General features: G+C 39.0%; 1 protein-coding gene across 1 annotated transcript in view; it reads left to right on the forward strand.

Moving 5' to 3' along the window:
- LOC101390877 (guanylate-binding protein 6-like) overlaps window positions 1-12,556 on the forward strand; it is a 30,131-nt gene extending 17,575 nt beyond the window's left edge. Inside the window, 6 exon segments of the mRNA XM_014779914.2 lie at window positions 3,965-4,210; window positions 4,926-5,206; window positions 5,900-6,112; window positions 7,190-7,292; window positions 7,648-7,841; window positions 8,840-12,556. Of these exon segments, the coding sequence (XP_014635400.2) occupies window positions 3,965-4,210; window positions 4,926-5,206; window positions 5,900-6,112; window positions 7,190-7,292; window positions 7,648-7,841; window positions 8,840-9,061 (1,259 nt within the window). The 3' untranslated portion in view covers window positions 9,062-12,556.
- The last annotated feature ends 647 nt before the right edge of the window (window positions 12,557-13,203 follow it).

Here is a 13,203-nt window from a genome sequence, read left to right on the forward strand (position 1 = left end):
CCTTCTGTTGGATTCACCACTTTATCATTATGTAATGACCTTCTTTGTCTTAGTACAGTTTTTGTTTTAAAGTCTGTTTTGTCTGCTATAAGTAAAACTACTCCGGCTTTCTTTTGGTTTCCATTTACAAGGAATATATTTTCCATCCCTTCACTTTCATTCTGTGTGTGTCCTTATTTCTGAAGTGAGTCTCTTGTAGGCAGCATATAGGTAGGTCTTATTTTTTATCCAATCAGCCACTCGATGTCTTTTCGTTGGAGAATTTAGTCCATTTACATCTAAAGTAATTATTGACAGGTATGTACTTATTGCCGTTTTGTTAATTGTTTCATGTTTGTTTTATAGTTCCTCTGTTTCTTTCTTCTTCTCTTGCTTTCTTCCTTTGTGGTTTGATGACTTTCTTTGTATATCTACTATATGTTTTCCCTTTGTGATTACCACAAGGCTTACATATAACAACCTATATTTACAACAATCTATTTTAAGTTGATAACAACTTAAGTTTCAATGCATTCTAAAGCTCTACATTATTACTACATCCCACCATGTCTCATGTTTTTTATGTCACATTTTACATCTTTTTATTTTGTGTATCCTTTAACTAATTATTGTAGTTACATTTACTTTTGATACTTTTGTCTTTTAAACTTCATACTAACTTTGTAAGTGATTAATCCACTACCTTTACTATATATGTACCTTTACCCGTGAGATTTATACTTTCATATGTTTTCTTGTTACTAATTTGCACTCTTTCTTTTCAGATGAAAGAATTCTCTTCAACATTTCTTATAAGGCCAGTTTCGTGCTGAAGAACTCCTTTAGGTTTTGCCTGTCTTGAAAACTCTTTATTTCTCCTTCAATTATGAATGATAACTTCGCTGGGTAGAATATTCTTGGTAGGAAGTTTTTCTCTTTCAGCACTTTAAATATATCATACCACTTCCTTCTGGCCTGCAAAATTTCTGCAGAAAAATCTGCTGATAGTCTTTTGGGGATTTATTGTACACAAAAAGTTGCCTTTCTCTTGCTGCTTTTAAAATTCTCTGCTTGTCTTTAACTTTTGACATTTTAATTATAATATGTCTTCCTGTGGGTCTCCTTGGGTTCCTTTTATTTGGAACCCTCTGGGATTCCTGGATCTGGAAGTCTGTTTCCTTCCTCTGGTTAGGGAAATTTTCAGCCCGTATTTCTTCAAATAATTTTTATGCCCTTTTCTTTCCCTCTTTTCTCCTTCTGGGGCTTCTGTAATATGAATATTAGTCTGCTTGATGCTGTTCCATAATTACTTTAAGCTATATTCTCTTTTTTTTATTCTTTTTTCTTTTTGTTGCTATGACTGGATGAGTTCCTCTACTCTGTCTTCAAGTTCACTGACCCTTTCTTCTGCTTTATCTGGTCTGCTGTTGAACTCCCCAGTGTATTTTGCAGTTCAGTTATTGTTTTTTTCAACTCTGTGACTTCTGTTTGGTACTTTCTTATATTTTCTATCTCTTTGTTGAAGTTCTCACTGTGTTCCTGCATTCTTCTCCTGAGTTCGGTGAGGATCTTTATGATTATTACTTTGAACTCTTTATCAGGTAAATTACATTTCTCCATTTCATTAGGGTTTTTTTCTTTCTGAGGTCTTATCTTGTTCTTTTGTTTGGAACATATTTGTTTGTTTCTTCATTTTGTTCGACTCTCTGTATAGGTTTCTATGCATTAGATGAAACAGCCACCTCTCTCAGTCTTGAAGGGTTGGCCTTATGTAGGAGATGAACCTCATAGTTTAACCCTGCGCTGGCTCCTGGTTGTGTCTCAAACCTTTGTGATTGTCCAAGTAGCCTATTTTGTTTTTAATATCTCCTAGTAGTTGAGGGTGTGCCAAGACCAGTCAGTGTCCCAAAGGGGAGGATCTGAGTTAGTACCTAGATTCAGGCTGATTGGAAGCCAGACTCTCAGACAGCAGCTTTAAAAATGCAAATACATACAGTTCTGTGGGACCACAAGCATAAGCCCCACTGGTTACCAGAGCCAAGTGATCTGGAAGTGTCTCCTGGACAGCAGTCACAAACAACAGGGCACCAAATGAGTGTATATGCTCCTTTCTAAGAGATACTGGTGAGCTATAGTGAGGCAGAGAGAGAGAGAGGGCAAGGATGACGTCCCCATCCTATGTTCTCTGAGCACATCTTTGCAGCCCCTGCCTGTGTGCCAAACCTGAAGCCTGTCCCTAAGGCTGAAGCTCAAGGACAAACAAAAAAGCCTCTTTCACAAAAAAGCTGGAGGTGTTTTAGTCTGCTGTCTGTGCAATGCCTAGGGATGGTAGTCTACCAAAAACTATCTTTTAAATTATTTCAGTCCCCTGGGACCCAGTAATGCAAGCCCCTGTAGCCTCCAGAGCCAGACAATCAAGGGACATTCCCTGGGTGGCAGCCACAAAAACAAAGTAACCAGATGTAAAAACTGGGGCACTGGATGTGTGTAGAAGCTCCCTCCCTGGAGATACCGGCACTCTGGAGCATGGCAGAGAAAGAGTGGAAATACGGTAGACACTGGCTGAAGTGAGGCAGAAAGGTAGTGCCAAGATGGCATTCACCAAAAGGAGAAAAAAAAAAAAGGAAAAGAAAATGAAAAGGAAAAAAAAGAAAAAGCAAACAGAAAAGAAAAGAAATAAATGTTTTTTTAACAAGATGGCACCTGTTCGCTTTAGCAAGGCAGACTGGGAGCAGGAAGATGGCACCCACTAGCCTCTGTTTCCAGAGAATATCCCAGCAGGCCCCTCAGACCAATGCTTTAAAATTAGCAAATGAGCCTTTCACATAAAGTCTGGGCACTTTTCAAAGGGCTGTTTCTGCACTGGGCTCTGGGGCAGGTGAGTCTGCATGTGAGCCCTTTAAGAGCCATTTCTCAGTTCACCACAGCCCCATTGGTCTTGTGGGCATGAGCCCCACTGGTCTTCAAAGCCAGATATTTTGGAGGCTTGTCTCTCAGGAGCTGGTCTTAAAGTCTGAGATGACCTCAGGGAAAAGCTCAGGGTTTTGAGTTCCTTCCTGATTGTGGGTCACAGCACCAGGTGTGGGGTTTATGGCGAGATTTTGTCTCAGCCTTTTTCACCCACTTCAATGTGGTTTCCCTCTCAGCCCAATGTGAAGGGGTTGCTCCAACACTTTTTTAGGTTTTTTTCAGAGGAAATTCTTCCATATATATTTGTAGATTTGGTGTGTTTGTGGGAGGTGGTGAGTTCAGGATCTTCCTGCATCGCATCTTGAACCAGAACAACTTTTTTATTATTTCTGATAATAGCCAGATCCTTCCTTTTACTTTCCTCATCATGTCATCCTTTTAATTCTAATATATTTATTCACTTATCTCATTTTAAGTTAATAAAATCTTTTAATGAATTGCATTTATGTGAGTGAATACTTGACAAAACCAACATGTTTATGGAGTAGTGGTGAGTTCTTTAAATTACATGTAGGCCGTGTTTAGTCTTCAGAGTTTCTACTAAAAAATAGTCTTATTTGTAGTATGTGAATTCTTATTAGCATCAATCAATGAAGTTTTCCTTCGCTGAATAAGGTATCATATGTCCTATGTTAATCATTACTCCATTATCTTTGTTTGTTACTCCTCTTCATTTTGTTCCTACAGTTTACTTCCAACATGGGTTGGAGTAGGCCAGAATAATATTTGACCATCATTCATTATATCATTCATTTGATAAACATCTAACAAATCAGGCACCGTGTTTGGCTCTGTGGATACCAGCCATAAGTTTTTTTACCTGGGGCAGATGTCCTAAAATTTCTCTCCAGTGATATGTCATTCATATGAGTTTGATTTGCAATTGTATGAATATGTTAAAGGAGTTCTATAAGCACAGAAGTCTCCAACAATCGAAAATCCTCAGTTATAAAAATATTTAGCTGTCTTGTTCCAAGACTGTGCTTACTATAACTCCGTTTTCTCTCTTCCTCAGATGCAAATTCCAAAGCTAAAAATTCCAACACAACCAGAGAGTATATCAAGCATTTTTTTCCAAAACGGAAGTGTTTTGTCTTTGACCGGCCAACACATGAAAAGGAGCTCCTAGCCTGTATTGAGGATATTTTGGAAAACCAATTAGATCCTAAATTCAAGGAACAATCAAATAATTTCTGTTCTTATATCTTCACCAAGGCAAGGACAAAGACCCTCAGGGAAGGAGTCAAAGTCACTGGGAATCGTGAGTTTCCTTTTTCAAAATCATATTCCTGAGTGGCATAATATATGTTGACTATTTAATTATAATATGTTTTCAGTAGTTTTGTTTCATTTTGTATAAAAGTGTATAAATAACTATTTACACCCTAGAGAGAAATGTGTATGTGTTTCAGTAATTATCTCTCGTCATGGGATTAACAAATCCCTTTTCAGAACCCCAAACATTGTCACTGATAACTGGGGTTCCCACATTTAAGAAGAACCCCACCATTGATGATAAAATCACTAACTGGGTATAAAAATAGAGTACATTATCTTCTCAAGGAAGTCCTATATAATAAGCGCTTTTCTCAAGGAGACTTCTTGGGAGTTTAAACCAATCCAAATAAATAGTATTTTCTGAGTCCCTGAAAGTCCACTGGAAACTTAAGAATTCAGAATAAATATTATCTGAATTATCTTGCCTAATTTACCTTCCTGTGTGGTCTATTTTTCTCTTATTTTTTGTTAATGTGAAATGCTTTTTTCCAGACACCTCTGATTATGTTAGGTGAAGGTAGGTACTTAACATTTTTCAAAAGTGATGGCCTGGAGGAAATAGAAGAGGAGTAAATGTGCAAATGAAGGTGATAATAGTAGAAGTAAGTAGGCGTGTGGCAGAGTGTGTGTATGGTTTTAGAATCGTAATCTCATTGAGTGAGAAATTGACATTTATCTCTGTTTCCTGCTTTACTCAGGACTGGGGACTCTGGTTGTGACCTATGTGGATACTATCAACAGTGGAGGGGTTCCTTGTTTGGAGAATGCAGTGACAACTCTGGCCCAGTGTGAAAACTCAGTGGCCATGCAGAAGGCAGCTGACCACTACAGTGAGCAGATGGCCCAGAGAATAAGATTCCCCACAGACACGCTCCAGGAGCTGCTAGGTGTGCACACAGCCTGTGAGAAGGAAGCTATTGCAGTCTTTATGGAGCACTCCTTCAAGGATGACCAGCAGGAGTTCCAGAAGAAGCTCATGGTACTTTGTCTTAGCATTTGCCCTTCTTGATACTTGCCCTTGTGGAATGATGCCTGGAGTTCTACATATTCATCCCATAGCTCATCTCCTATACAGGGTAAAATAGTCTGGATTCTCATGAGAAAGAATTCTAAAGGACTCTATTTCCTTCTTTTTCCTCAAAGCTTGGAAAATTTATCCAGGATCTGTCTGATCTTTCAAGCAAAATCAGCATTGATTTCTCCTCTCCTAGTGAGTTGTGGCGTGGTTCCAAAGCTCTTCTAAGTCGTTTCTGAGCTGGTTGCTCTCTAGGTGTACTCACTCCTATTCCTGGAGACTTGATTTCCCTGGAAAGACTCTCTTAAAAGTTCATGATTTATATTTATTTTCTTTTTAATTGTGTCATTGTATTCTTGAAGATAGAATCACAGGATGTTACAGCTACTAGGAACTATAGAGTATATGCAATGCAACCTCAACATTTCACAGATGAAGAACCTGAGGCCCAGGAAGGTTATGAAGCTTTAGCAGGGTCTTGGAGAGAGTTTTCAGAGTTGGGAGTAAATCTCTTAATTCTTGCTACATTGCTTGTGCTGCTCCTCTAGAATGCTTTTCTTACAAGGGCCACAGTTAGACCACATATCTAAGATTCTTTGGAATTTTATCTCCTCTGTTCCTTTCTTCTGGTGACATCCCTCTACATTTCTCTTGCAGGAAATCATAAAGAATAAGAAGGAGGGTTTCTTGCTGCAAAATGAAGAGGCATCTGTTAAATACTGCCAGGCTAAACTTGATCAACTTTCAAAGGCCTTAATGGAATGTATTTTAGCAGGAACTTTCTCTGTTCCTGGAGGATACAAGCTCTACAGGAAAGCAAAAGAAAGGATTGAATGGGACTATCAGCAAGTGCCCAGGAAAGGAGTGAAGGTGAGGAAGAAGCAGAGCATGGGAAGCCTACAGAATAGAGCCAAGGGTGTCTCCTGACAATCTGAGAGCACAGCACCAGTTGTGGGTAATAAGAGAGCATGGGGATATTGTGACAGCTTTAGCTTTTAAGGTCCACTATTTGCTATTCAGATCTGAGGAGAGTAGAAATGTTTGCTATTTATTCCTGAGGAGAGTAAAAATGTCCATTTTCCAAAAATGAGTATGGATTTCTGAAATCCACGAGAGACAGAACAGAAATTATTCATTTCTTCATCCAACAACATTACATTTAATTGCCGAGTGCTGATGATTTACAGGTTAAAGGCAGAGTCTTTGCATTCAAGGCAGATCAAAAATGAGAACGAAGTCAAATACATAGACAATTGCATACAGAGCGTTAACACTCATGAATCTATGATCCTGGGCTGCATTGGTGGTGGTAATAAATGTAACAATAATAATACAATTAACATCTACTGAGCTGCTATTGCTTATATGCATATTGTTCAGCTCTTTCTCTAGACATTTTAGTTTAATCCTCCAAAAATGTTATGAAGCATCTACTCTGATTGTCCACATTTTATAGATGTGAATGAGGAGGCATAGGAAGGTTAAATAACTTGCCTAAAGTAACACATCTAGCAAGTGGCAGGGAAGAACATCAGCATATAGTAGACTCTGCATTTCACAATAGGCATGTAGTCTAGGAAAACTTGCCAGAAGAGAAGGGGGATGTAAGTTTTGAAGTATTTGTACATGTTGTCCGGGCTGAGATGTTGTCCAAAGGGAAGAGCCGCAGGTAAACATGCAAATATATGAAAGCATCGGAGATTGTGGGTTTGTGCAGCTGCACATAATTCTGATTTGCTGAAATCTAGAGCGAGGAGGGGGAAGTTGCACTGGGAGAGGGACTTGAGGGAGATCAGGAGGGTCTCTGTTCACACTAAGGAGCTTGGACACTTTGTTGGGATTCTGGAGCATTTTAAGAAGAAAGTAAAAATGATGTGGATGGACTTGTTTGTACAGAACAAATTTCCTCTGGAAATCTAACTTCTTTGCTCCTCCTTGATTCCTCAGGCGAATGAGGTCCTGCAGAGCTTCCTGCAGTCGCAGGCGGCAATAGAGAACTCCATCCTGTAGGCAGACAGAGCCCTCACTGAAAGAGAGAAGGCCACAGCAGGTACGGGGCAGGGCTCAACTCTCAGTGGGGAAGGTAGATTCCTGCAGTGCCCTCTGCAGTGCCCAGCAAAGATCAAATGAAGATCTTTCCAAAACCCTGAGCTTCCTGTCCTTCTGTGAAATGCACATTCTACTGAATCTGAAAATAACAAGCAGAGTTGTGGCTGAACATCAGCCAGACAGTCAAGGCCTTTTCCATCACATTCTCAAATCTGCTCTTGATGGTGTGGCCATGGGAGGGAATTCTGAGATATCTCACCCTCTCTTTCAAATTTAATTTGGTCTCTGTTCTCAAGGTGGTAGAGCTCAGGCCTGATCTGTTACTTTCTTCTCTTTCTAAAACCTTCATGGGGCAGTGGAGCGAGCCAGGAAGGAGGCAGCAGAGGAGGAACAGGCATGGCTAAGGCAGCAACTGTGGGAACAGCAGCAGCAGATGGAGGCTCAAGAGAGAAGCCTGAAGGAAAATCTAGCCCAACTGAGAAGGAAGCTGGAGTGGGAAAGAGAGAATGATCTGAGAGAGCAGAGGAGGATACTGGAGCACATGCTGATGGTAAGTATGACATGGCCTCAGTAGTTCCTGACAGTCATGGCCCTGGTACATCAGGAAGGAATGGGCGAAAGTTAAAGCAAAATCAGAGAGAAGCACTACTGCCATTTACTGCATCAGATTCACCATACTGCATCCTGGCTTTTTGAGAGGCCTTTGAATTTTGCTCCACACTGAGACACTGGAGAGTCCAGGATGACCGTGGCCCCTCCAAGTTGTTGGAGAATATAAATAAACTCTCCAAGATTTGAGTTGCTATACTGGTAGGATTCTAGGAAGATCTCCTGGAGCCCAAATTAAACAGGGTTTCATGGATTATCAAGTAGATATTTCAACCAGGTGTTTTTAATATAAGCAGCAACCAGGTGCATCACCAAGATCACTGTCAATTATCAGGAACTCGACTAGCACCAAAGGTTCTAATTTGGATCTATGCTGACCTAAAACTATCAGATATGTCCAGACTTAGAAGTATAGCGAGCCTACGCCTTCTAAATTTGCTGCGGTTGTCTCTAGGTGTGGATAGCTTGCCTAAATCACCACATAGCATTGTGGGAATTCTTTCTTTTCCCATCTAGAAGTGTTTATATCAGATTTCTTGATCAGCTTATAAGTTTCCATTATTTCTACCATATGGGTGACCATGCCATCCCAAGTGGGACTGAAAATTTGTGAAAGTGAACTAACGGCTCCCTCCTAACCCACATTTTTGGTGGAAACATGTTATTGCATTTGTCCTCATGCTTGGCTTAGCACCCTAGCAAACTCCTAGTTGAGCATGAATATTAGTAAAGTTGTAAACTGTCCTTCCTCTCATTGTCCTGGTCCAATTCGGCAGATATTATCTGCTTCAAATGTTATCCTCTGAAGATCTAATAAGAAACAGTACTTTTCTGTGTAAAAGAGAGTTTAACAAAGTTCTTAAATATAATATCTGACTCTTGAGAAAATGGAGATTTTCAAAGGTTTACCTTTTCTTCCTCCCACACCTTTTGTCTTAGAACCAAGAGGAGCTGCTTAATGAAGGATTTAGGAAGAAATCTGAGGAGATGAATGCAGAGATAAATCGTCTGAGAAATCTGATTGAGACTACAGAAAAGGATAAAACTCCCTGGATTGCACGGGCCCTGAACACCCTTGCCACTGAAGCATCTGCAATCCTGTCTATTCCTGCTAAAGTAGTTGGCTGGGGGCTGAAGGGCCTGAGCTCACTGATTAAATAGGATTAGCTTCTCTTTCTTTTAAGGAAATTATACAATGTGCATATATGCTCCACGCTATTTTTGATGTGTTTTAGCTTAAATAGGATTAAATTGAATAAAAGATATTCAACCTCACTCATAATTAGAGAAATAAAACTAAACCCACCAGATATAATCTTTCACTTTTCAGATTGACAAGGATTAATAAATTTGATACCAAATTGTGTTAGAAAGGTATGGAAAAATAGTCTTATATGGGAATGTAAAGTGTACAATTTCTATTTAGAAGTTGTCCTAATATTTCTTACATTTTAATGTATTTATGCCTTGATTTAACATATTCACTTTTAGGAAAATACATGGAAAAATACATGTTCACTTTTAGGAAAAAAACACACACACACATAAATGAGATTCATTGAGGTACTTCTTTTAATGTAAAGATTGATAATATAAAGTTTTGTACATACCTGTTGTAGAATTCTAGATAGCTATTAAATAATTCGACAATAGAAGTTACATAAACTTATATATAATATTCTTCAAGATATATTTTAAGGTGAAAAATATGAGGTGCAAAACAGTGTGTATAGTGTGGTATCTGTGGAAAAAAAGAATTCATGAAAACTAGTAACGTTGGTTCCTTCTGAGGAGACCTGGGTGGGATCATGAGTGGGAGGGACACATAGTTTTCATCATATATTCTATCTTTTGAAATTTGTAAAGAAAGCTGGTATTATCTATTTATAAATAAAAAGGAAAATGTGAAGCATAGTACTACTAATAAATACTAATAGAGATGTGAAACTGACCACTAGATGGTAAATTACTCATTGCTGATGTTATTACATCAGCTAGTTTAATGAGGGATTTAAGGCTAAGAATCAGAGTGCTGGAAAACACAAAATTTGCATTCTAATCTTGTTTTCATTTTGGACTTGTTTTTTTAATCCTTATATTCACATCAAAACTAAGCCGTAAAGTTTCGGGCAATCCTTTAAAATCTTAGCTAGAGAGGCCTCTATTTTCTTTTTTTTTTTTTTTAATTTTTTGTTTATTGCAGTAACATTGGTCTATCTTTGAATTATAGCTTTAAGGTGTTAGAATTACTGAAAAACAAGAACATGCACTGGTAAGAGGGATCCTGTCATCCTTAACATTCGGTGGCAGCCTCCCTGCTGTATGTCAGGGTGGGTGGGACAACGTGCCATTGCAGAACTGGACTCCTGACAGTGGTGGGGATGAGCAACTCTGACACATGGAGGCCAGGTGTTGGCATTTAAACATCAGAATCCAAGTGGATGCAGTGATAGTTGAACAGCAAGGTTAGAGTGACAGCCTAACCTGACCATAGAGAATTCAGAAGATGATCAACAGAACATGGTCAAGAGGGATAGGGAGAAAAGAATCAATGAAGTTAAGGATGGTTTATGAGGAGGCTATTGATTTTTAGCCCCAATAAAAAGGATTACAATTCTTAGCCTTGATCTGAGCCAATTTCAGACCTCGAACCCCTCACCTGGAGGAGACGCCAGGTCCTCAAGAAGAATGACCCTGGAACTCCAGGAAAGAATAATGAAAATGATTTCTCCTGCCCTCCCTCTAGTAGACCACTGACCATTTCTTGAGTACATAGGCCCTGGGGAAATGGGAATACCCAAACATTCAAGGACTCCTGATTCAGGATCCAACTTGGCATTGATACTCAGATACTGGATGGACTCACAGACCCCTATTAAAGTAGAAGCACACAGGTCCAGGTAATAACTAGAGCCCTTGCCCAGGTACAACTAACTGGGGTCTAGTATTTGTTTGCAATTAGATAGTAAAGTTCATCTGAGGACAGGGACCATGTTTCTGTGCATCCCCTCAGAGTATTTTTAGACATAGAATGTGCTGCATATACTTTTGCTGTAAAGACAAAAGGATGATGCAAACATGATGGTTTTTCAATTGCAAGAATTACACGAACTCTTCAAATTATTACCTCAGTTGAGGTAATAAGTAGTTTGCATTTTAGACACCAGATTAAGGTCTCTAGGGTGATTTAAAGGCCAGTGGAACAAAAGAAACTTTCCTGGCAGTCTCCTCCATGAAATTGGATGTCACAGCATCTGTGCCTCTGTGAAGATGTTAACACATCTGCACTAGAGATTTTAAACTGCTCTGTCCAGCTGTGACTTCAAGTGTTCAGAAGGAAGAGTGGCTTTACCTTTTTAAAAGAGAAACCTCACTGTAATTAATATGTGGCCAGTAAATTGGAGAGTTTAACGGAAAAGCAAGCTACTCTATAGAAATATCTCTTCCCATTGAGACTTGAATTAAACAGACTTTCCAATCTCTTAAACTAGAGACACTATGTGGTAGGCTCAATAATGGCTCCCCAAAGATGTCCATATATAATTGCCAGAACCTGCGAATATGTTCCCTTACATGGTAAAAGGTCTTTGCAGATGTGATTAAGTTAGGGATCTTGACATGGGTACATCATTCAGGTGGGCCCTTGTAATCTCAAGGGTCATTATAAGAGGGAGGTAGAGGGCTAAAAGTCAGAAAAAAAGTGAGGTGACTACAGAAAGAAAGAGAGACTGGAAGATACTACACTGTTGTCTTTGAAAATGCAAGATGAGCCAAAGAATAAAAATATCTTCAGAAGCTAGAAAGGTGAGGAAAGATTCTCCCTAAGAGCCTCTGGAAGGAAAGCAACCCTGTCAACCCAGTTTTGACTTCTGATTTCCAGAATGGTAAAAGAATAAATTTGTGTTATTTTAAACAACTAAGTTTATGGTAATTTGTGATAGCACCAACAGGAAATTAATACACCATGAATTAAAGAACAAAAAAAAAAACATGCTTTTCATTTAATTAATAATTTTTATGCATCTATTTTTCATATGCACTAACTATCAGATTAATTTATTTGGAATTTCTGCTCAATTCTCATTCTGTACCTATCAGTTGCTGGGCTCTAAGAAGAAAGAATGGAACAAGACAGATAAAACTCTTTTCTTCATGGAGCTTCCACTATATAGGGACCTTAAATAAATAATATTATGTAGGCAATAATAAGTGAGCAGTCTTTCCTTAAGTTTAGCTTCAATCTAATTTGTATTTCTTGGAAATAAAATTCCATGCTTCTTCAGGAGATGTTCATTTTTGAGTCCTAAGGATCCAACATATTAACATTAAAGCATAAGAAAGCCCAGGGTGGGTGGTGATTGAAAGAATGAATAAATAGATGAATGACTGGATGAATGAACAAGTGTATTATTTGTTTATCATTTCAAGTGGTAATAAATATCTTTGTTGTAACTCATAATCAAAACACTAAAGACTTGTGCTGAGAATGTTGTGTTCTTGGATCTGAAAGAACCAAAACACAGACGATTCCAAGTAGAAAGATTACATGAATGGCCTGCAGTAAGGCTCTCCATAGCTGGATTGGAGGAGGCAAGTCCAATGTGCAGGCTCTGTCACAGAGCAGAGTTTGGGTTTTATAGCTCTGAAGCCGAGTCCCAGAGTGAGGCCAGTGCAAAAGTTTTCTGACCTTAAGTAAATAGTCAAAGTGGTTTTCCATTTAAGGTCTGAGCGATTATTAGAAGTAAATAAACTTGTTAACAATGAGCTCATGAGTTTTTCTCAGCCCTTTTTCTTATAGGAACTTTTTTCTGTTTCTCTAATACCAGTATCTGGAGTTGACACCATTGCTGGTCTTTGCCTGTTTGCTCTGAGATCTCTCCTGCTCCTTTCTTCCTGCTCTCTATTGCAGTGGAAATTGCATCTACAGCATGATATCCCATTTCTCCTTTCTGTTGGCTTCCTGCTGGGTTCAGCCAATGTATGAGGCACTGGATGAAAATTGTGAGTGGGGAGGAAAGGACAATTTGGGGTTTCCCTCACTTCTTGTATGCTTCAGACGGTGTCTGGGAGCAGGCTTATCTCCTCCATTACTCCAACTCCCACAAGATAGGCCCTGTGTGTTGTCACTTTCTGCTGTGAAGCCCAGGTCTCTGAGCTTCAGTATCAACACCTCGACACTTGTCTCTCCAGCTTTAGATTATTGCTTCTTCATGCAAGTTGTTTCACAAGCCCCCACTTTTGGTCTCGGCTCTTCTATTAACTATACAAATGGATTCTATTTCAACAAATAAAAGTGATTTCTG

Source organism: Ceratotherium simum, chromosome 2 (assembly GCF_057802395.1).
Source record: "Ceratotherium simum simum isolate JZ-2026a chromosome 2, ASM5780239v1, whole genome shotgun sequence".
NCBI classification, from domain to species: domain Eukaryota; kingdom Metazoa; phylum Chordata; class Mammalia; order Perissodactyla; family Rhinocerotidae; genus Ceratotherium; species Ceratotherium simum.